Source organism: Phacochoerus africanus, chromosome 9 (assembly GCF_016906955.1).
Source record: "Phacochoerus africanus isolate WHEZ1 chromosome 9, ROS_Pafr_v1, whole genome shotgun sequence".
Lineage (NCBI taxonomy): Eukaryota > Metazoa > Chordata > Mammalia > Artiodactyla > Suidae > Phacochoerus > Phacochoerus africanus.
In genome coordinates, this window is record NC_062552.1 from 23,584,221 (window position 1) to 23,606,369 (window position 22,149).

At 49.2% G+C, this 22,149-nt stretch overlaps 4 protein-coding genes and 1 long non-coding RNA gene across 6 annotated transcripts in view; 2 read left to right on the plus strand and 3 right to left on the minus strand.

Annotated features, from left to right (window-relative positions):
* ZFP57 (ZFP57 zinc finger protein) overlaps positions 1-4,863 on the minus strand; it is a 22,099-nt gene extending 17,236 nt beyond the window's left edge. The window contains exons 1-2 of one of the 2 annotated variants that reach the window (XM_047797749.1): positions 4,747-4,863; positions 1,700-1,775 (exon numbers count right to left, since the gene is read on the minus strand). The gene's annotated coding sequence lies outside the window, so the exon portion shown is untranslated. Of the gene's footprint in view, positions 1-1,699; positions 1,776-4,722 lie in introns of both variants that reach the window. The other variant, XM_047797748.1, reaches the window with a different exon arrangement.
* A 29-nt stretch (positions 4,864-4,892) lies between these two features.
* Positions 4,893-9,710, plus strand: POLR1H (RNA polymerase I subunit H). Its single transcript, XM_047797761.1, has 5 exons — positions 4,893-5,065; positions 5,188-5,343; positions 5,568-5,668; positions 6,005-6,114; positions 9,467-9,710. The coding sequence occupies exons 2-5, from the start codon at positions 5,208-5,210 to the stop codon at positions 9,489-9,491; spliced, it is 372 nt and encodes a 123-aa protein (XP_047653717.1). The 5' UTR covers positions 4,893-5,065; positions 5,188-5,207; the 3' UTR covers positions 9,492-9,710.
* A 1,374-nt stretch (positions 9,711-11,084) lies between these two features.
* LOC125136878 (uncharacterized) lies at positions 11,085-11,761 on the minus strand. Its single transcript, XR_007137236.1, has 2 exons — positions 11,411-11,761; positions 11,085-11,221 (listed from the first exon to the last, which is right to left on the minus strand). It is a non-coding gene; the product is annotated as an uncharacterized LOC125136878 (long non-coding RNA).
* Positions 11,739-14,879, plus strand: PPP1R11 (protein phosphatase 1 regulatory inhibitor subunit 11). Its single transcript, XM_047797760.1, has 3 exons — positions 11,739-12,039; positions 13,148-13,256; positions 13,625-14,879. Exons 1-3 carry the CDS (start codon positions 11,971-11,973, stop codon positions 13,825-13,827), a joined length of 381 nt encoding a protein of 126 aa, XP_047653716.1. The 5' UTR covers positions 11,739-11,970; the 3' UTR covers positions 13,828-14,879.
* On the minus strand, positions 14,813-20,715 carry RNF39 (ring finger protein 39). The gene is made up of 4 exons (XM_047797752.1): positions 19,962-20,715; positions 18,214-18,236; positions 17,920-18,011; positions 14,813-16,202 (listed from the first exon to the last, which is right to left on the minus strand). The coding sequence occupies exons 1-4, from the start codon at positions 20,325-20,327 to the stop codon at positions 15,625-15,627; spliced, it is 1,059 nt and encodes a 352-aa protein (XP_047653708.1). The 5' UTR covers positions 20,328-20,715; the 3' UTR covers positions 14,813-15,624.
* Positions 20,716-22,149: the final 1,434 nt, after the last annotated feature.

A 22,149-nucleotide genomic window follows, 5' to 3' on the forward strand; every position in this document is an offset into this window, starting at 1 on the left:
CTGATTAGTATTTGTGAGGACATGGATTCAATCCCTGGCCTCACTCAGTGGATTAAGGATCTGGTGTTGCCGTGAGCTGCAGTGTAGGTAGCAAATGGCTCAGATCTGGAGTTGCTGTGGCTGTGGCACAGGCCAGCAGCTGCAGCTCCAATTTGACCCCTAGGCCTAGGAACTTCCACATGCTGCAGGTGCGGCCCTAAAGGATAAAAAAAGAGAGACAAGGCTTTATCATGAAAGAATTGAAACTTCACTAATCTTTTATTTTTCCTATCTGACTCCTCAAAAAGGGTGGCATAGTTAAGAATTTTCTTTGATATGGCCTGATAATTGTACTCTTTTCATCTCCATTCTGAGTCTTTTCCACAAGAATATTCACTTTAAGCAGACTTCTACTGGATGGCTGGAAAAGTGGGTATGCAATAACACTTTCATACTCTTTTATCTCTTTCTTTACACTCTCATGCTTCTCATGTGTAGGACGCTTCCTCTGGACTTTCCTCGAGATTCTCTCCTTGAGTTTTTTCTCTACAAGTTCTCTCCCCCGAATCATGCGTTCCTGGTGATCTTTAATTTGCATCTGTTCCCTCTCATTTACCTGTTTTCTTCTCTGTGCATTCTGGATGTTATGCTCTTCTGGCAAAATTCTGGGGAATTTTATTTCACTAGGGCATGTTGGTATTTGTCTAAATGTTTTATTCTTAAACTCTCTGACCTGTCCTGCTCGATGTATGTGCCTTTCTATGTGTCTCATCTCTCTCTCAGGAACCAAATAATACCGTCTTTGTCTCTCTATGCTTTGGGTTGTTTCCTCCTCCAATCTCTTCTTGATGTCACTGCCTGTCTCTTGTTCTTCCATCATTTCCATTATTTTTTTATTATAATAAGACTCTGCTTTGGCAAGCCAGTAGTCAAGGGAAAGAGCTTGCTCCCGACAGAGTGTTTCATACTCCTCTTGATATTTTTGAATTATCAGTTGTCTTGCTGCTCTTGTATGCACGCCACCTAGGTTCTGTCAAAGTGAGTTACAGGATTTTATAATGTGACCATCTTTTTTCTTTGAACATACTTAAACAGGAGCCTACCCTTATTCCTGACACCAAGAAAGGAACTATGACCTTTTATTTACTTTGGAGTAATAGTGATTTTACTTCCACCACTCTTAGGGGAGCCTGTGAATTCTGAAAGTTGGACTACCCATCACCAAAATCAATTAAGTTTTGTTTTGTTTTAAGATACAGTGTTGGGAGTTTTAAAAATAATTCTTTGTTTAGAGTTCCCGTCGTGGCTCAGCAGAAACAAATCTAGCTAAGGACCATGAGGTTGCGGGTTTGATCCCTGGCCTTGCTCAGTGGGTTAGGGATCTGGCGTTGCCGTGAGCTGTGGTGTAGGTCGCAGATGCGGCTTGGATCCTGCAGTGGCTATGGCGTATGCCAGCAGCTGCAGCTCCGATTCAGTCCCTAGCCTGGGAACCTCCATATGCAGCGAGTGTGGTCCTAAAAAGCAAAAAAACAAAACAAACAAACAAACTCAAACAAAAAAACCCCCAAAAAACAACTTTCTTTTGCAAGGAAAGGTTTAACTGGAAAACATTTGCCAGTGTGGACACACTGCCAGGTGTCACTTGAGCAGAAGGACTTTAAACCTAACTTTCCTTCTCCTAGTCATTTCAAACTGTATGATAAGAAAATAGTTTATTTACCAAGATTTTTTTCTCCAGAGGGGACTGTTGACCTGCAGCAATCCTAGGGTCTTTAGATACTTTAGCCCAGGCCAATCTGTAAGATATAAAAGCAAAGGTAGATTAGAATATGGAAGATATCAGAACAAATCTGCACACATCCTGCCTGGACCAATAGATTCAATTGGTTTGGCCAAGCCCAAGGGTACTTCCCTCAGAAAGAGAAAACTTGGTAATAGGAAGGACTACAGCAGGACCATTTCCCACCGGGAAACTACTGCATTCCTATAGTGAAGAATAATGAATACTCTTTTAATAAGAACCTATAGGAGTTCCCGTTGTGGCGCAGCAGAAACGAATCCAACTAGGAACCATGAGGTTGTGAGTTCGATCCCTGGCCTTGCTCAGTGGGTTAAAGGATATGGTGTTGCTATGAGCTGTGGTGTAGTCACAGATGTGGCTCAGATCTGGCATTGCTATGGCTGTGGCATAGGCTGGTAGCTGTAACTCCAATTGGACCCGTAGCTTGGGAACCTCCATAGGCCGTGGATGCGGCCCTAAAAAGTAAAAAAAAAAAAAAAAGAACCTATAAATATCAGCATATACAGTCATCCCTCAGTATCTTTGAAACCCTCAATGTCCCTTGGTTCAAGGACACCCTCCCCCCCCCCCCAGATATCAAAATCCATGTGTTAGTGTCATATAAGATGACATAGTATTTTCAGATACCCTGTATACATCCTCCTGTATACCTTAAATTATCTCTCCATTACTTATAATACCTACTACTATGGAAAAATTTTGTAAATAGTTGCAAATACAATGTAAGTAGTAAGTACAACGTAAATACTACGCAAATAGTTGCCAGTACAGGGCAAATTCAAGTTTTTCTTTGGGGAACTTCTTAGATTTTTTTTTTTTTTAATCTTCCACCCACAGTTGGTTGAATCTGTGGATGGGGAATCCTCAGATACAGAGGGCCAACTGTAATCCTTTCATATAAACTAACAGCATACTTCTCCTGTGGATTCAAGGCGAACCATTCTGAATCTTGCAGCAGGGATTGGGAGAAGGAAGAGACAGGCTTCTTGGTGAAGCAATGCCCAAGCCCATCTCTGACATATTGCTCAGTCCCATAGCTTCCGTTGTCTTCTGAGATAATTCTAGGCTTTGGTATTATCAGTTCATTCTCTTTGTGCAGTTTCTGGAGCCGGGCCCTCTCTGCCTCTATCACAACATACAGCATCTCTGCCCTATAATCTTTCGTTCTGAAATTCTGCTATTTGATGGTGAAATTCTGTTCTTATTTGATCAACCACCAGTCTTCTTGCCTGCTTTACTCTGCCAATCATCCTTTACCCTAAATCCATTATGAGGCCATTCTCTGTTGACCTCCTTGGGATGAGAATTTGTGGTTACTCTGGGTTTATTTATAGGACAGGTTGATGGCAACACAAGTGAGCACTATCAGGTTTTGTGTGTCATCTCCGGCCTACTGTGAGGTATTAGCTAAGCCACTGAGGATGCCTGGCATTTCATCTCTATGCCTTTATTTATACAAGTTATGGTTTAGAGCATGGGCTTTGGAGCCTGACAGACCTATGCTTGAATTTTAATTCCCAGGTGTGTGATTCAGGGCAAGTAACAATCTTTCTCTAAACAGTTTCCTCGTTGATAAAATGTACCTCTTGGGGTTATAAAGAACAAGTGACAATTAGATTAAAGAGCCTGGCACAATGCTTAAAATACAGTAAGGTCTCAATAAATGGCAGTTGTCTATCCTCCATAGGTCAAGCTCCAGACTATTAAGTCTGCCCAGTCTACTCTATGCATCAGTGAGGTTTTTTGTTTTTGTTTTTTTGGCACCCCGAAGCATATGGAGTTCCTGGGCTGAGAACAGATCTGAGCCACAGTTGCGACCTAAGCCCCAGCTGAGGCAAAGCTGGGTCCTTAATCCATGGTGCCAGGCCAGGGATTGAACATTTGTCCCAGTGTTCCCAAGACGCTGCCCATCCCATTTTGCCATAGAGTGGAACTCCTGTATCAGTGATTTTTGCCTTCCGATGAATACAAAGTAAAAAATAGAAGTAAAAAATATAACTTCTACAATTTATTTGAAAATCAGTCATGGGAGTTCCTGTTGTGGTGCCTCAGAAACGAATCCAACTAAGAACCATGAGGTTGCGGGTTCGATCCCTGGCCTCGATTAGTGGGTTAAGGATCTGGCCTTGCCCTGAGCTGTGGTGTAGGTCACAGACATGGCTCAGATCCTATGTTGCTGTGGCTGTGCCATAGGTGGGCAGCTGTAGCTCTGATTCAACCCCTAGCCTGGGAACCTTCATATCCTGTAAGTACAGCCCTAAAAAGCAAAAAAAAAAAAAGCAAAAACAAAAAACAAAACAAAACAAAAAACCGAAAAACAAAAGAACAAAACGAAACATAGCTCCAGCAACAGCAAAGCCAGATCGTTAACCCACTGAGTGAGGCCAGAGATCGAACCCACAACCTCATCGTTTCTAGTCGGATTTGTTTCTGCTGTGCCACAACAGGAACTCAAAACACAAAAAACATTTTGATGCTGAAATTTAAACATATAAAGAGTGGGAACTATGATTTTTAATCTACAAATACCATGATCTCTTTTTTCTTTTTAAGGCTGCACCTGTGGTATATGGAAGTTCCCAAGCTAGGGTCTGAATCAAAGCTGCAACTGTGATCTACACTATAGACAAGGCAACAGCCACCAAAGCACATGAGCCAGACCGCGTCCTGCAGAGCCCTTGCTTGGGTCGCAAGGCCCAAAGAACGCTAGAATTACTCCCAGAATATTTCGCTTTGTTTTCTACCACTGTCCAACAGCCACAGTGAAGTGCAGATTCAGGAACGGCTGGAGTTTGCAGTTCTCCAGTCCAAATAAATAAATTAGTACTCTATAAGGTTGGTCCGACTTTTCAGGAGAAACGCTCCCCGCGACTGGGTCCTGGTAAAATTCGAGACCAATAAAATAAACATCCCAGGACTGAGTCCTGAAGGGAAAAAATAACCTGAGGCAGGCGCAGCTTCGTCACCTATTTTCGTATCCAACGTCACAGAACCAGGCTGAAGGGGGCGCCACAATCTTCTCTCAGAGCCGTTCCTCTCCCTCTCCAAGCTCTCCGGACCCCAGTTGCAATTAATTATGACGTCACAGCCAATCGAGAGCCGGGACGCGTGGACTCTCTAGCCCGCCACGCGCTCGCTGCTCCGCTGCCCGCGCGGAGCCGGCGCTCTAGCCCGTGAAGTTGACTTGATTCTCTCGCCTGCCCCAGGAAAGACCCCCAGCCTAGTTGTACCCGACGCGGGATAGGGATTCCGGAAGTTTGGGCTCCTTAGTCACAGAGGCACAAGGTATGCGTAGGAGGAGATCTCGGGTTCTGCATGCTTACGTCCAGGGACAGAATAGGCATGACCTCTCTGGGGAAGGGGCTACTCTCTTTCTTTTGTTAATAAACTCCTCATCCCCTTCCCAGCCTTCGACCACCCATCTGTCATGGACCTCGCCCGCACATCCTCTAGCTTTCAGTCGGACCTGGATTTCTGTCCGGATTGCGGCTCTGTCCTGCCTCTGCCCGGGACTCAGGATACGGTCATTTGTACTCGCTGTGGCTTCTCCATCAACGTGCGGGGTGAGGTGCTGCTACGCCGCGGCTGGGGCGGAGGAGGGCCCATGGGGATCTCAAGATCGATTGGATTAAAGACGGGGACCCGAAAGCACAGGATCAGGCACTTATACTTTTGGTCGGCACGAAACCTGATGGGTAGAATATAGCTTCCTGGCCTAACAGAGAGGGATTAGTGTGGTGTCAGCCCCCTCCGCTGTCTCCACAACCAATTCTTACTGCCCGCGCAGACTTTGAGGGGAAGGTTGTGAAGACCTCAGTTGTGTTTCACAAAGTGGGGACAGCCATGCCTATGTCGATGGAGGAAGGACCTGAGTTCCAGGGACCCGTGGTAAGTGAATCACGTCGAGGACTGGCCCTGTAAAGAGGGTGGGAACGAAACGGAGGGCTCAGATCTGGAGAGTTTTGTACACAACAGGAAGAAGAGTCTTTAAAGCAGTAGTGACTGGGGAGAGTTCTCTTGTGGTGCAGCCGGGTGTTAAGGATCTGGCCGGCATTGTCACTACAGCGGTTTAGGTCTCTGCTGTGGCACGGGTTCGATCCTTGGCCTGGAAACTTACACGTACTGCAGGTGCAGCAAAACAAAAACCAGCAGTATCTGAGGAGTGTGGTAGCTTGATGTCTGTGAGAAGTAGGGGGAATTATTAACCTACCAGTTGCTTCCCAGGTTGACAGGCGCTGTCCTCGTTGTGGTCATGAGGGAATGGCATACCACACCAGACAGATGCGCTCAGCCGATGAAGGGCAGACTGTCTTCTACACCTGTACCAACTGCAAGTGCGTATCCTTTCCCTCCATTCTGCCCCTTCTGGGTCTCTTTGCTGCCAAAATCCCGTGATTTAATTTAATTCCAGTAGTTTAATTTTTGTACTTTTTGGACTGGTCGCATCCTTCATTTCTGTACAGTTCAAGTAATAGGTTTGTGGCCGTTTTCTTCCTTCCTTCCTTCCTTCCTTCCTTCCTTCCTTCCTTCCTTCCTTCCTTCCTTTCCTTTCCTCCCTCCCTCCCTCCCTCCCTTCTTTCTTTCTTTTTTTCTTTTTTTTTTCTTTCTTTCTTTCTTTCTTTCTTTCTTTCTTTCTTTCTTTCTTTCTTTCTTTCTTTCTTTCTTTCTTTCTTTCTTTCTTTCTTTCTTTCTTTTTTTTCTTTCTTTTCTTTTCTTTTCTTTTTAGGGCCACACCCCGTGGCATATGGAGGTTCCCAGGCTAGAGGTCAAATCGGAGCTGTAGCCTCTGGCCTCACCACAGCAACAGCAATGCCAGATCCCAGCAACACCAGATCCCAGCTGCGTCCACAACTTACACCACAGCTGACGACAATGCCAGAGCCTTAACCCACTGAGTGAGGCCAGGGATTGAACCACATGGTTCCTAGTTGGATTTGCTTGTGCTGCTGTGCCACGATGGGAAGTTCTGTGGTCTTTTTAAATTTTAAATAATTACTCTTTTCCTATCTTTTTATACCCAGTGAATTAAACCTTTTATGATAGTTAAAAGGAAATGAGTATTGGTTTGTGATCAGTGTGTTATGTTGGACTCCTCCACTGCCCTCAAGGTAGTTTTACTTCGGTGAGAGTCAGTCATGGATGATTTAAAGAACATGGGTTCTTTATTTTTATTTCTTTTTTTTGTCTTTTTGCCTTTTCCAGGGCCGCTTCCCGAGGCATATGGAGGTTCCCAGGCTAGGGGTCTAATCAGAGCTGCAGCCGCTGGCCGACGCCACAGCCACAGCAATGTGGAATCCGAGCTGAGACTGCAACCTACACCACAGCTCACAGCAGTGCCAGATCCTTAACCCACTGAGCAGGCCAGGGATCGAACCCGCAACCTCATGGTTTCTAGTTGGATTCGTTAACCACTGCACCACGACAAGAACTCCCAGAACATGGGTTCTTTAAAACATAGTTTTAAGAATTCCTCTTTGTCTTTGGTGTCCTGCAATTTCACTACAATCTATCAAGATGTGGCTTTCTTTTATTTATCCTGTTTGGGATGTGTTCGGCCTTCCAAAAGTGAGGGTTGACCTTTTTTTCCCCATCAACCTTGGAAAATTATCAGCTGTTATCTCACTGAATATTTCCCTCATATGCTCAATTCTCATACTCTTATTAGAGTTCTAACTAATTAGCTCTTTATTAGGCCTTATCTTCTATCCTCCATTTCTCTCACCCTGTCTCCCATATTTTCCATCTCTTTTCTCTTTATGCTGTTTCTGGATAGATTTTTTAGTTCTATTTGATTTTTTTGTGGCCATGCCGGCAACATGTGGATATTCCTGGGCCAGGGATCAAACCCTAGCCCCTGCAGTGACAGTGCTGGACTTTAACCCACTGCACCACAAGGGAAATCCTGATTATTTTTCAAATCATCTTAGTTATTTTTAATAATTCCCAATTCCTTAATCATATTTTAAGTGGTTCTTTTTATTCATAAAACATATTACATGTAAACATTAAACGTGATATTTATGTTCTGTGTCTGTTAATTCTCAAACTCACCGTTTTAGTGGGTCTGATGCTGCCATCTGTTATTTCTGCTGACTCCCTCATGGTGCTGCTTTTGTTTTGTGCTTTTTTTACTATAAGCTCAGATTTTTAAAAGTTTGAACTATGGGAATTCTTTGAGGCTTGTGGTGAATGCTGTATATTCAGCATTTGTGTTTACTGTTTAGCTGCCTTGAGGCAGTACCAAGGCGGAATCACTAAGTTAATTTTCAGCTATGGGAGCACCTAGGTAACATTGGCTGCAAATCCAGTATAAAGGCCGGGTTATGGTTAGAAATTCTCAGGGGACTTTTTTTTCCTCCCTCTACCTAGTGAGACAGATTTCTCTTCAGCAGAGAAAATTTTTTTTTCTTGCTCACTTTTATACAGAGGGGTAAGCCCTTTGGGGAGCTCAGACTTATGCAGACAGAGTATCTCCTATCAACATTGCAGGTTCATCTCTGGTTCTTCCATGTGGCTGTCAAAGCAGCAAGGGCTTGGGAGCTGGGAGGAGGATGGTTTCCTTTTCTCGTCTGTGCCAGCAGCATATGAAGTTCCTGGGCCAGGGGTTGAACCCATAGCGCAGTTGTGACCCTGGTCACAGCTTCACCAAGAGGGGATTCTTAACCCACTGAGCCATCAGGGAACACCAAGGGCTTCAGTTTTAATTTACCTTCTAGGTTTCTGGTTTTACATCACTTCACCCAATGTGAAGATTGCCTTTATTTTCTTGACATCTCATTAATGGATTAAAATATTTATGGTTATATCTTTTGAGAGCATTTTTTCCCCAGTCTGACCTATTTATTTTCTAACTTTTTTTTTAATGGTATTATTTTTTCTGTGTATTCTATTTCTTGGGCCGCTCCCGCGGCATATGGAGATTCCCAGGCTAGGGGTCCAATCGGAGCTGCAGCCACCGGCCCACGCCAGAGCCACAGCAACGCGGGATCCGAGCCGCGTCTGCAACCTACACCACATTTCACAGCAACGCCGGATTCCTAACCCACTGAGCAAGGCCAGGGATCAAACCTGCAACCTCATGGTTCCTAGTCGGATTCGTTAACCACTACGCCACGACGGGAACTCCTCTAACTTTTTTTTAATGAGTATAAGTTTTTAATTTTTATGAGGTCTGCTTTATCTTTTTTTTTCTTTTCTTTTATGGCGAGTGCTTTTTTGTTTTCTAAGAGATCTTGGCATCCTTCATAATTTGAAAGCTAATTTCTTAAAATTTATTTGTCTTTTTTTTGGGGGGGGTGCACCCATGGCATATTGAAGTTCCCAGGCTAGGGGGAAAATCAGAGCTGCAGCTTCTGACCTACACCACAGCCACAGCAATGCCAGATCTGAGCCACATCTGTGACTTATACCGCAGCTCACGGCAACACTGGATCCTGAACCCACTGAGTGAGGCCAGGGATCAAACCTGCGTCCTCATGGATACTAGTCCGATTTGTAACTGCTGAGCAATGACAGGAACTCCAATCCCAGCATTTTTAGTTGTCTTGAATTTATGGAGGGTTGTTTAGAGGAGCTAGTCTTCCACTGTCATAAATGAATCCTTCTTTGATTATTTAACTGTCTCACCTTACACTGCTAGACTCTCTTCCTTTGGCCAAATATAACAAGTTCTTTCGTTCTCTATAGGTTCCAGGAGAAAGAAGACTCTTGACTTTTTTTTTTTTTTTTGAACGACTTAACAGTCCCTCCTTCTCCTCTTCCTTGGAAAGTGAAGAATGTTGGATTCTTAGATCCTCTGTCCATTTCCTGACTGCAGTGTTTTTCTCCCAGAGGAAAAGCAGATCATCACATGGGGATTACTGTTGTCCCCAGAGTGCTCCTACCCCTGTTGTTTCTTTATTAAAATAATATTTTTCTTTTAAGAACCAGACATATATGTGTTATTTATAATGTGTCTTGTTCCAAAAGAAATTTGTTAGCTTACAGAAATATATTTGTCCTTTCAACAAATATATCAGCTGCAAAAGAGAATATAAATTAGTACATCAAAAAGAAAAAGAAGGACCAAAAAAAATGGAGCCAGGAATGAGGCTAATATAAAAAAGGCAACTATTAAAAAAAAAAAAGTTTTTAAAAAGGCAATTGTAAGTATTCCCTAATTATCTAAATTTATTTGGAGTTAAATCTGACACCAAGAGATACTGGTGGACATTTTAGAAATTGTTTTTTTATTACTCTTGAGATAAAGGTTGTGTGTGTGTGTGTGTATTCATTGTAATAGATTCATGTAAAGAAAAGTAAAAAAAAAAGAAATCAAGAGTTTTGTTTTTTCTTTATAGGCCACACATGTGGTATGTGGAAGTTCCCAGGCTAGGGGTCAAATCTAAGCTGCAGCTGCCATCCTACGCCACAGCCACAGCAATACCAGATCTGAGCAGGGTCTGTGACCTACCCCACAGCTCACAGCAACACTGGATCCTTAACCCACTGAGCGAGGCCAGGGATCAAATCTGCATTCTCCTGGATACTAGTCAGGTTCATTACTGATGAGCCACAATGGAAACTCCCAGAGATTTCTTTTTTTGTTTTAATGGGTTTAATTCTATATACTGAGTTGCCTTGCTTTTTTTTGGTTTGGATCAAAAACATAAAAGGGAAACAAATACTTAGTCCAGGAACATTAAACATTCAAATTTCAAATGTCTGGGAATCAATATTCCTGCAGTTCTTGGTTTAAATAATGGTAATGATTATCTTGTAATTGTGTGGCCCTTTATATATTAGGAGTCTCAAACATACACTTATTTGACCCCACAACACCTTAGAGGAATGAGCGGGGCAGTCTTCTCCACACTACGTTTAACCAGTTGTGGTAGCTGACTTTCCTGCCGTACTCCTGAAATCTAAAAAAAACCTGTTCCTGTTTCACCCTACTTTAAACTTTTCCCTAGTCTATAACGCTGACTGGGTAAAGTCCCAGTTTCTTAGCAAAGCACACAGGGAGGGCCTCCCATGTGGCCACGCCCACCCATCAGTTCTCATCTGGCACGCCCCTCACGTCCCCACAATACAAAAGTGAGTTTCCTTCGGTGCAAGCAACTACGACTTTGTAGGTTGTTTTCTTTACCTAAAAAACCCATTTGTCTTCTTGTTCTCTTTTTACCGCTCTTTTTCTCCCTGAGAAACATGCACATATTTTTTGTCTCATCATAAACTGGTCTGTATTACAATTTATGACCATTTCTGTGCTTAATCTTACTCATCTTCCCCCCCCCAGGACAAATGTAGGCAGTAAGTAACTCAGTTTCATAGGCAAGTCTTACATTTATGTTAATAGTCCAGTGACTTACATTTTTGTTAGTATTTATGCCAGTCTTTCCCACTAGACCGGGAGCTAAAAGGCAGAGTCTTGAGGGTTTTATGCTCCTCCATCTTCAAGTTCTGATACAGTGACAGGAAAAAAAAAATACAAGTTTAAGGGACATTAAGTGCCCTGCTCGAACACCTGCAGTCACGGGGCGAGGATTAAAACCCAGAGTCTTAATCATGTGTGTTTCCAATTGCCCGTGGGTCCCCATTCTCTAGTTCCCAGACGAATCAATAAGGAAAGGAGGACAGGCCATGTAGTACCATTGTCATTGCCCCTTGGTTTTCCTCGCTCTCCCACACACCCCAAGGGATATGGGGTTATGGGGGGTGATTGGGGGCTCAGCCACAGGACGTTTAAACCAGGTGCAGCGTCCACTTTGTAGCTGCAAGTCATCGCTACCCTAGCCGTTCGCGGTGGTGCAGGCACGGGTTCTTGCCGTTGATCGCCCCGTCCCTGCTCCCACACCTCAGGGACGCCTCTTCCGCCAAATTCGTGTAGCCTCCTTGCGGCGCCTGCGCACTGTCACATTACGGCGGAACTAATCCCGCGACCCTGCGCTCTGACGCCTTTAGTGCCAGGAAGGGAAAAGGGGGACCACAGAACGCGTCACACCCGGAAGCGGAGAGCCGGAAGTGGGGTTGGACAGGTTATCCCCAGGGGTGGGGCAGCGGAGGCCCAGGAGGAGGGGGAAAAAGAAGGTGGAGGAACCTGGCTACTAATCTGAATCCGATACGGATTCTCTTAGACCTCAGAGACACAGAAAAGAGAGAAGGGTGCCTCATCCCCCTTCCTCCCCTCCTTCCTCTCCTCAGCCTTAGCCATGGCGGAGGCAGGGGCCGGGCTGAGTGAGACCGTCACTGAGACAACGGTTACCGTGACAACCGAGCCCGTGAGAAAGGCGGGGGGCGGTGCTGTTTAGGGGTCGGGGAGCTACCGGGAGGGAAGGGATAGGGCTTTGGAGAGTTGCTGGAGGGGCTGGGCCTGGGGATGTGGGAGGAGTGGGGTTGGGAGAATCGCAAGGTATTGGGGATTTTTGGTGTGTCAGAGTTGGTGCAGAAGGCTGGTCGAGAAGCGTGTTATATATAGAGTTAGGATGTAGGTGATGCTGCTTGGGGGAGGGGGGCTTGTAGAAGTAAAGAAAGAACGGGAACTTGGAGATTACGAAGCAAGGGAGGTGCTGGGGGAAATGAAGGGCTGTGTAAGAAAGCATGGTTGGAGGCCAGCTGTAGGAGAACTTGACTGGAAGCATGCTTATGAATAAGTATTCGTTGAAGGGATGAATGTGAAAGGAAGCAGAAGAATGAGGGAACAAGAAAAGGGAGATGAAGATAGTATTTTGAGAAACCAGCGGAGATGTAAATAGAGAAAAATGTAGCATTTTTGCCAAAACAGGTTAAGTTGCTTTCATTCGGAAAAGATTGTATGGAACTTCATAAGCCTTGAATTAAGGGAGTTTAGAGTAATAGTAATTGGGGCTGTCAGGATGGTGGAGAATAGATGGATAAGAGGTGGAGAGTGCTGGGCTTGAGGATGAGACAGGTGAGAACAGAGTTCTTCCTTTAATGGGAAAAAGAATAGGGGGTCTGGAAAAAGAAAGAGATCAAAGAGTAGGCATCGGTGACTGAGGAAATAATTTCCATGTGTTAATACCACCAAGGATGATTTGGGGAGGAAGATGGAGAAACAGCGAGGATTATATTTTCCTTTGAAGATTTGCTGGGACCTTCCCTAGGTTAGGAATTGTGTCTTCTCTGTATACTAGTGGTTACCAAGAACAGGAAATAACATGTCACGATTCCTCTAGGGACACCCTGAGGTCCAAAACCTGTTCTATTTTATCTTCTCCCAGCCCTCAGCTCCTCTGGCCTTAGGTCCATGATCCTGACTGAGCTGGGAAAGGGAAGAGAGGAGCCCCCCCGAGCCCCCGCCCCGGGAGGTAGGGGGAAAGGTTAGTGGGAGGGGATTCGATAGGTAAGCCCATCCTTCTTACCTTCCAGGAGAACCGGAGCCTAACCATCAAACTTCGGAAACGGAAGCCAGAGAAAAAGGTAGAATGGACGAGTGACACTGTGGACAACGAACACATGGGGCGCCGCTCATCAAAATGTGAGTAATTGTTGGCCCACAGTAACCCTGCAGTCCTGGCTCCCCTGAGCATATCTTCTACCTTGTCACATCCACTGGCCTTCCTGAAGCCTGCAGGTGCTCACAATTCTGTCGTTGTCTTGGGGATTCTCTGGTGTCAGGGAGAGAAGGTTAGAGTTAGAGGGAAGGAGGTCAGGAGGGGCTTGAACTGGGATGTGCTAAGGCCTGAAGTCAGGACATATCTGAAATGGGAGAAATGGAGCTTTAGATTCCTGTCTGGAAAGGACAAGGTAGTTGGGTGCTTGAGTCCCAGGATGTGAGTCGGGGCTGCTGGATCCTGGAAGGTAACTCTTCCTCCTTTTTAACTGGGCTCCTCCCTTCAAATCCAGGCTGCTGTATTTATGAGAAACCTCGGGCCTTTGGCGAGAGTTCCACGGAGAGTGATGAGGAGGAAGAGGAGGGCTGTGGTCATACACACTGTGTACGGGGCCACCGCAAAGGACGGCGTCGTGCAACCCCGGGACCAAGCCCCACCACCCCTCCGCAGCCTCCTGACCCCTCCCAGCCCCCTCCAGGGCCAATGCAGCACTAAATTCCTCTCTCCCCCACCATTCCTGTGTCTGTCTGGCCCTGAATGTATTCATGTGGCTCCTTGGGGACTAAACCCATGTTTGATCCCTTCTCCAGCCCCTTCCTCCCCTCTCCGGATAGAAGGAAACAGGAGAGGAGGGTGGACAGAGATCCCGGAATTCTGATTGCTGCTATTCCAGAGCCCAGGCTTCTGGGTTCTCCGAGTCCTCATTTCTCTTCCCAGTACCCAGCTTCCTCTCTCCAGGGATCCAGGCATCTTGGTCCCAATCTCTTCCCTTTGTTCTCACTGCCAAACTGCCTGTCCTGGGATCCAGTTATCCTGGCCCCATGCACTCTCCACTTGAGTCCCAAACAGTTAAACTGGGTTTCCAACAGCCCCAGCTTTCACTGCCAGGGTCCTAGTCAGATTCCAGGCAACCTCGGCCCAGCTACGCTTGTTACCCCTGGCTTAGAGCTCTTCCACTGCTGTCTTTACGTAATGCTAACTCTTAGTCCTGGCCTGTGGGATTGTGAGGTCTTATGAGAGACCTCAGGGCGCTCTTTCCTTCCTCTCCTGCCCACTCCCCTCATGCCCTTAAGAGAAGTTAGGAGGGAGAGAGGACTTTGTCATGCTCACCTTTAATGGGTAATGGAGAAAAAAATAAAAAAAGTCATATCCTCTCTCCTCTTCCTTCTCACATGACCTAGGGTTTCTGACAAAGCTGGCTTCAAGATCAGTCACTTGCAGCCAACTGTTGGCCTTTGGTCTTCCAGGTTAGGAGACAGATCCATCAGGGTCCCAGGGAGAGGAAGGAAAAGGGAGGGAGCAAAGAGATGGGGGTTTGTCCCCTGTGCTGCACTCTTACCCCTTCCTTCCTAAGCATTGGTGTCTCTGCCAGCCCAGGTGTCCAGCTCTCTTGGCCCTCTGCACCCCTTCCCGGGATCTGGATGTCATTTTCCAGGCCTCTTGCCATGCACAGTTGCAGAGATCAAATCCATACCACCACCACTGAGATCTCATTTATTGCCACAGATGCACAAAATAAATAACCCAACATCACAAAACGTGTTAAATACGGGCCCATTTATACATATGGGGAAAGATGTGGGACTATATACAAGGGTGAATCAGGGATGTCAGGGAGCCGTTTCCAGGTTGACAAAGGAGAGGTAGCACCGTTGGTTCCTTGTTGTAAGTAGGTCCAGGAGGAAGTTTTAAGAAGGTTCTTAGTGGGGAAGAGGCTGTAAGCATACAAAGTCATCATGGTGGAATAGACCTGGCCTGCCCCTCTCTCCCCAAAAGGGAGTAGTAAGCTTCTCAGAGGGGCCGAAAGCCGAGGCCAGAGTCAAGCCTCTTGTTGTGGGTAGGCGAGAAGCCTCAGAATGAATGAGGCAGGGAAGCCCAAGCCTCAGAGCTGTGGAGAGGGCACTGGTCCTTCTTTGCCGAGAGGAGAGGCAAGAGTGGGAGGTAAATATTTTCCCGGCGGGCCCTCTGTGTATGGGCTGTTTGCAGAGCCTGTTCCCCACTTCAGGCCTGGGGTGGAATAAGATAGAAGGGGTCGGGGGATCGGTCGGGAGGTACTGGGGTAGCCATTGGGGAGAGGCATCCTAAGAAGGAGAGGGCTGGGGTGGAGTCGGCTTTGGGTGTAAAATGGGAGGCCGGTCGAGGTCCTCCTAACTGGGAGAAGAGAGGCAACGTAAGTGGGAGGGGGTTGCTTATCAGTTCTCCCGCAACGGAGTGGACTTGACCCCTGGAACGAGTAAGGATTTTCATGCCTTGATTCGGGCCAAACCAGAATGGGGGTTGCGGGCGAGCTTCTCAGCCTTCTGCAGGCACGATGCGGAGAGGGGCGCGGGGGTCGCGGGTGCACAGCAGCGGGAAGACGCGCTCCCCCAGGGGGCCGGAGCCCTGGAAGGCGAAGAGCAAGTCGAGGGAGTGGCCGTCGTAGAAGGCCACGCGGCCCCGCTCCCAGTCCAGGTCCACGCGTATGCGCCGCGGCGGGGGCCCCGCGCCGCCCAGCAGGGTGGGCTCCGGGGCTGTGAGCGCCCACAGGCGGCCGCCGCGACCCTCCACGGCCCACACGGCCCCGGCGGGGCACAGCCCTACTCGGCCCTTGCGTCGCACAGACTCCCCGGCCGCGCCCACGGCGTAGAGGCTCTCCCCGTCGTCCTCATCCTCTCCCGAAGAGTCTCCGGAGGCGGCGTCCGCGGTCTCCACCTCCCAGCAGTGGCGGCCAGCCCCGAAGCCCTGCGCGCCCAGCACCGCCGGGAGCTGATCGAAGCGCGCGGGGCCGTCGGGGGGCACCGGTGTCCCGGGTGGGGCCAGTCGGACACTGCGGCGGTCCGCGGAGATGAGCAGGCGGCGATGTGCGGTGCCAGGGTCCAGGGTCAGGTCAGCTGGAGAGGGGAGGGCAGGGGAGGACCGTGTGAGAGGGGTTTCCGAGTCAGAGGCGGGATGGGGCGGAGAGGGCTGCAGCAGAGCACAAAAGGGTCCAGCAACAGCTCAAAATACAGCTGCAGGACCAAAGAGGGATATGAAGAGCAGGCCTGCAAGACCCAGCCTGCACTCATGGGCCACTTCCTTCTGGAGAATTGGTCATGGAGAAGGCCCCTGCTGGCCAGGGTGGGGGGACACAGTGCAGAGATCAAAGGAGGGGTTCCCTGGTTGGTGGGCCTGGGTAAAGAGTGAGGCTGATCTGACTTCTAGGGAAGCTGAGCACTGACACCTCAATCTGCAGCATCTGGGGCTGGGCGTGGGAGCTGGGTCAACAGGATGGGCATGGTGGAGCCAAAGAGAAGACTGATACCAGATACCAGCACCCCAAGTGACAGGGGAGGGCCAGAGGAGGAATCCAAAGTATCGTGAGAAACCAGCCCACCACCCACAGGAACAGAAGGGAACAGGCAGGACTGCTTCTATAGGGAGGGTGGGGCTGAGGAGTGAGAAGGTGGTGATAGCCAAGGGGATCTGAAAGAAGGAGTCATGGCGTTCCCATTTTGGCACAGGGGAAACAAATCCAACTAGGAACCACGAGGTTGCGGGTTCAATCCCTGGCCTCACTCAGTGGGTTAAGGATCCAGCATTGCTGTGAGCTGTGGTGTAGGTTGCAGACATGGCTCAGATCCCGCTTTGCTGTGGCTGTGACATAGGCCAGCAGCTGTAGCTTCGATTCCACCCCTAGCCTAGGAACCTCTATATGCCGCAGGTGCAGCCCTAAAAAGCAAATTAAAAAAAAAAGAAAGAAAAAAGGAGTCATTGGCTTTGTGTATATGGGGTCCTTTAAGGAAAGATTTCTGAACTGGGGTGCTAGGAGCAATCTGGGTGGGGTGAGATGGTGGGTGAGATGGTGGGTGACCACGAGGGTGAAACACTTTCTCTAGGCAGTTTAAAGAGGAGCAGAGGGCAGCCTTGGGAGTGATGGAGGGAATCCCCTAGAATCTGCAGAGAAGTCTGTCCCAGGACTCCTGCATCTCCTTGTACCAGAGCCCCAGGGACAGGGAGATGCAGGAGTCCTGGGACACTTCTGGAAGGGCATGATGAGAAGCAGTGGCAGCAGAGAGTCCCCAGAAGCAGCTGACCTCTGGGGGTCTTCTGTGTGAGTGTCTGAACAGGTAAGAGGGGAGAATGGAAGGATGGACCTTGTTAAGGGTTGAATTGTATCCCCCCCCAAAAGATATGAAGTCCTCTAGTACCTCAGAAATAAAATGAGATCATCAGGACAGACCCTAATCTAATCTAACTGGTATCCTTATAAAAAGGGGACATTTGGACCCAAGGAGGAGTCTGTATAGAGGGAGAATGAGGTGAAGATATGAGGAGAATGCCAGCTACAGGCCAAGGAACACGTGAGGCTACAGGAAGCTGGGAGAGCATCCTGGACCAGATCCTCCCTTTCAGCCCCCAGTAGGAACGAACACTGCCAGCACTTTGACTTCTGCCTCTAGAACCATGAGACAAATTTCTGTTGTTTAAGCCACTCAGGGTGTGATGCTTTGCTATGGCAGCCCTAGGAAACTAATATAGACATCAAAAAGAACTTGATCATATTTGAGAGAGAAAAGGGGACCAAACGAAAACAGACTCATTCAGTTCCCTCCTTTCTGCCCTCCTTACCTGTCAGTCTGTGAAGCATATTTTTGACCACTGGGTAGTCTTCCGGGAGCTCGTCCTCTGAGTTAGATGACCTGGGCGTTGGGGCATCAAATCTGGATAGATGAGGAGGAAGGGTCAAGAAATTGGTAGACACCGTCTACCCTTTGATATCCCCCCCCATCTCTAGAGGAGGAAAAGGTGAGGCCACACCCAGAAGACCTGTCTTCGAGTGGGGACAAAGATGTGGGCTCTGGGAGAAGGTGATGGATGTGGCAGCTGGTAGTAGAAAGGAAGAAACACTAAAATGGAACTCACCTTCGCCATGTCTTCCTCATATCCTGGGGTGGGCAGAAAAAACATGGATGTCAGCTCTGGGCTTCTTACTGGGGGGAGTGCTCCCGTCCCCCACCTCCTCAGGGCCTGGTTAGGTGAGGTCCCTCCCCACATCTCAGAGTGAGCTCACCTTTTTAGTCCCTGTGCTCCCCGTTCCTCTCGTGCTCCCCCTTCTCCTTTCATGACCTTTCCTTCTTCTCAATCACCATTTTATCTTCCTAACTCCACCCCCCACCATCATCCTCCCTTCCCCTTGCCCCAAAGGCTCTCAGTTCCCCTTCCCCAGTCTCATCCAGGCCTTTTCCTTGCCCCCAGAGTCGTTACCTTTCCCTGTTTCCTGCCCTGCCTCCCCCCTCTCAGTGGCCCTTACTTATTCACTTTCCTGAGGGTGTATCCCAGATAAACATCCCTCTTCTCCATCACGCAGACCAAACACATACCCAGGGCCCTTAGGCTAAGAGTTTGTTTATAAAAGCCTTGTAATAAAGCCGCTTCCCCTCTTGCCATGAAAGCCCAATGACATTTATTGGGCCCTTTGTTCTGTGTCTCTCTACCCTGACCGAGGAGGCAGCTGGGCTTGGATGAGTCCCAGGTCCCACAGATCTGCAGGGTACCATGGGAGCCAGTAGAGGGCGCTGGATGCTCCCCCTCCAAATACTAGGATTCCCTCTTCTCCCTTCGCTGCCCAGTGGGTAAGGCTGGAGCAGACCAGTAGGATGGAGAAGGGAAGAGAGGAAGGCAATTTGCCTAATAATGCCAATTACGCCTCGACTAATTAGGTATATGTGGACTTCAAAGGGTGGAAGCAAGATTCGAGACCGGCTCTGCTGCTGGGGAGAAGCCAGTAAGGAATCCAGGACGCCTGGGGGTCGGGCAAGGGAATGGGGTTGGTTGACCGCCAAGGGAGTGAAGGCCCAGGAGCGACGCGAAAGAATGAGTGGGTGGGCGGGTGATTGGGTGGGATGTGGAGAGGAGCCAGAGGTCCCAGCGGCTGTTCTCCCCGACTTTGCCTCCACCCATCGTCGCCTCTCCCCGGGGCCCTGGGAGGAGCGGAGGACAATCATAACAAACAACACGGGAAAGCCTACGCCAGAGCCCGGGCATCTGCCCCAAGATGCAGCAGGGGAGTTTGGATCCCTCCTTCCCTCTTTTTGACAGCCCCCTCCTTCCCCACCCCTCCACTCCAGCTTTTTCTCCGCCCTCCTTCCTGCTCCTCCTCCCCTTGGCCAGTTTTGATCTTCAACTTCCCAGGCCCCCAGTTCGCTCCCGCCCCGTCAGCTTCCTCCCTCCTCCTCCCGCCCACCGCCGGCCCCCTCGGCTCTGCCGCGGCTCCACCCCGGCGCCGGGCTTCCCCTTTCGCCAGACTCTAGTTCCCGCGCTCTTTGCAGAGCCTCGGGGGTCTCCTCTGATTCTCTCTGGTGGCCCAACCTCTTCTCTGCCTCTCTAACCCCTTCGCTCCAGCCCACCCAAACAAGACTCAGGCATCCGTCCAGCCCCCTTCCCCCTGGGCAAAGCGTCAACTCCTTCCCAGGCCGGTCCTGGCACTTGACAGCCGCCACCCTCTCGTCCTCTGCTTCTCTCTCCCCAACTCCATCTTCTGCCTAAACTTGCAGAAGGGCCCCGACTCGGGAGGCACCATTCCCCACTTCCCCAGGAAGCCCGCGGATTCCCCCACCCCGCCCCGGCTTCCAGCGACAGCTGCGAACTTGCGAAGCGCACCCCTGCCTCACCTCTCCCTGCTGGTCCAGGCAGCCCATGGTGGGGATGCGTCCCCCTCGGCGTTTCCCCGTGCGGGCCCCGGGCTCGGCCAGCTTCTCCCGCAGTCCTCGGCTGATGCGCACCTCCACCGCCAGCCGCACATTAGACCTCAGGCAGCGGCGGGGGCACGGCAGGCCGCAGCAGGGGCAGGCGGTGGGGGGCGTCTCGGGGCCCGTCGCCGGCGGGGTCCCCCAGCAGCGGGCCAGGCACGCGCGGCAGAAGCTGTGCTCACACGCCAGGAGCACCGGGTCCTCGAAGGGGCCCCCGCACAGCGGGCACGTCGCCAGCTGCTCAAGACGCTCCACCAGCCCCGGGCCCAGTAGCTCCGGCGCCTCCATGGGGAGCCAGCGCCTGGGCGCCGTCCCTTCCGCGACCCCCGCGAACGCCTTCGAGCGCGCAGCTGGCTGAGCGCCTCTGCTGCTGGTTGCGTTGATGCCCCTCTCTCCGCCTCCCGCATTAACTTTCGGACGTTTTCTGGCCCTCTCCTGGGATCGCCACTCTCTTCAACCAGTCTGTCTCTGCCAATCTCCCTTCCACGTCAGGCTATATAGGGAGGGAGGAGGCGCCCCCGGGAGGTAAACATCAACCCTTGCGTAACACCCCATCTGGTTCTCCCGCTTCTCCAGTAAGGTTTTGGCGGAGAAGGGTGGGAGGGACACCTAGGTCTGGAGCCAAGGAGGTGGTAGCTAGGGGGCGCTCTGGGGGCAAGGGAGCAACGTTCGGGGTGGGTAGCCCCAGTCACCCCGTAAAAGCGGGAATCTCACCTCCTCCTCGGCCTGAGGTGTGCAGGTCGGCAGGCAGGGTGCCCAGGCTCGCTTTTGGTATGTGTGCCCACATCGCCAGGGCGTGAGTCATTCCAGGTGGCTGACACACCTACATCTGGGGGCTGGGGGCCCGGAAGCACAGATCCTGGTTTGTGTGGCTTTGGCAGGCCTCCGAGTGTTGGTGTGCAGCTGTCATTCCAGGCGCCTCTCTCCGTTCCATCCTCCTACTTTGCCTATTAAGGGCTTAAGGACACAGAAGCTTTGGCTTAAGGGGTAGGGAGCAGGCGCCCACACTCCCACCTCAAGGAGTCAGGGTAGGGCTCTGTCACTTCTACCTCTGGCTGGCTCCTCCTCTCTTGTTACTTGCCATCTCTCTCTTTCTAGTTTTTCTCTCTTTCTCTGTGTACCTTTTATTTCCACGTTTTCTCTCCTTCTTTGGGATGTACCCAAAGATGATCTATTTTCATTCTTTTGGTAAACTGGCATTGCCAAATACACAGAGCAAGGGAATGACCTGAAGTGGAGCCATACCCAGATCTGATTTATGGCCTTGCTGTGACTCCACCCTGCCTCTTTTTAATTTCAGATCCCTAGAATCCCCTTCTGCTTTCTGATATATATATATATATATTTTTCAGATCTTTCCTCGTGCCTTCTTCCTTCAACTCCGTCTCTCTGTCTCTCTCTCCTTCCCTCTCCTCTTCTCCTTCCTGTCTGCTCCCTCTTCTTACTGGTTCTCTCTCATGCTAGGCCTTTCTGTCTGCGTTGTGAATAAGTAAACATTCAGTCCTGATCACACACACTGCTGTACAAACAAGCGTTTGCATCCATCAATGTCCAAATGCCCCCAAATGCACAAACTCACAGGCAGATAATTCATACATTGCAAAAATCACAGATATGTCCCAAGAGTCTCATACACACTGAATATCACTGGGACAGACATCCAGGATTATTCAGGGACAGATAGACATACTCAAAGAAAGAAAACATCCAAAGAGATACTCTGTCATTAGTTTTATTGTCAATAAGAACAATAATACAATGGCAGTAAGTCTTTATGGAGCAGGAGCATGTTATTAGGCAACCCCTCCAGGCATCCTTCTTCCCCCTTACTTATCAGGGAGACATTCAAACATGACACCCTGATAAACAAACTATACAAATAAATACATGTGCACTCATTTCAGAAAAACCTGCTAGCTCCATGCTCATAAAATGCATGGCTTCCCAAGGAAAGACTACAGATATGACCAAAATCTATTTTGTAGAATGGGCTTCCATGTTACGGTATGTAGCATAATGGTCCCCTAGAGATGTCCTGATTCCTGGAACCTATGAATACATTGCCTTACATGGCAAAGGGGAATTAAGCTCACAGATGGAATTCAGTTTG

Excerpts from the sequence above, each read along its gene's own strand:
- POLR1H (XM_047797761.1), top strand. The coding sequence starts at position 5,208 with ATGGACCTCGCCCGCACATCCTCTAGCTTTCAGTCGGACCTGGATTTC. Across the intron at positions 5,344-5,567 it reads CTTCTCCATCAACGTGCGGG|ACTTTGAGGGGAAGGTTGTG; the intron begins GTGAGGTGCTGC and ends CTGCCCGCGCAG. Across the intron at positions 6,115-9,466 it reads TACACCTGTACCAACTGCAA|GTTCCAGGAGAAAGAAGACT; the intron begins GTGCGTATCCTT and ends CGTTCTCTATAG.
- PPP1R11 (XM_047797760.1), top strand. The coding sequence starts at position 11,971 with ATGGCGGAGGCAGGGGCCGGGCTGAGTGAGACCGTCACTGAGACAACG. Across the intron at positions 12,040-13,147 it reads TTACCGTGACAACCGAGCCC|GAGAACCGGAGCCTAACCAT; the intron begins GTGAGAAAGGCG and ends CTTACCTTCCAG. Across the intron at positions 13,257-13,624 it reads GGGGCGCCGCTCATCAAAAT|GCTGCTGTATTTATGAGAAA; the intron begins GTGAGTAATTGT and ends CTTCAAATCCAG.
- RNF39 (XM_047797752.1), bottom strand. The coding sequence starts at position 20,327 with ATGGAGGCGCCGGAGCTACTGGGCCCGGGGCTGGTGGAGCGTCTTGAG. Across the intron at positions 18,237-19,961 it reads GCCTGGACCAGCAGGGAGAG|GATATGAGGAAGACATGGCG; the intron begins GTGAGGCAGGGG and ends TGCCCACCCCAG. Across the intron at positions 18,012-18,213 it reads ATGAGGAAGACATGGCGAAG|ATTTGATGCCCCAACGCCCA; the intron begins GTGAGTTCCATT and ends TCATCTATCCAG.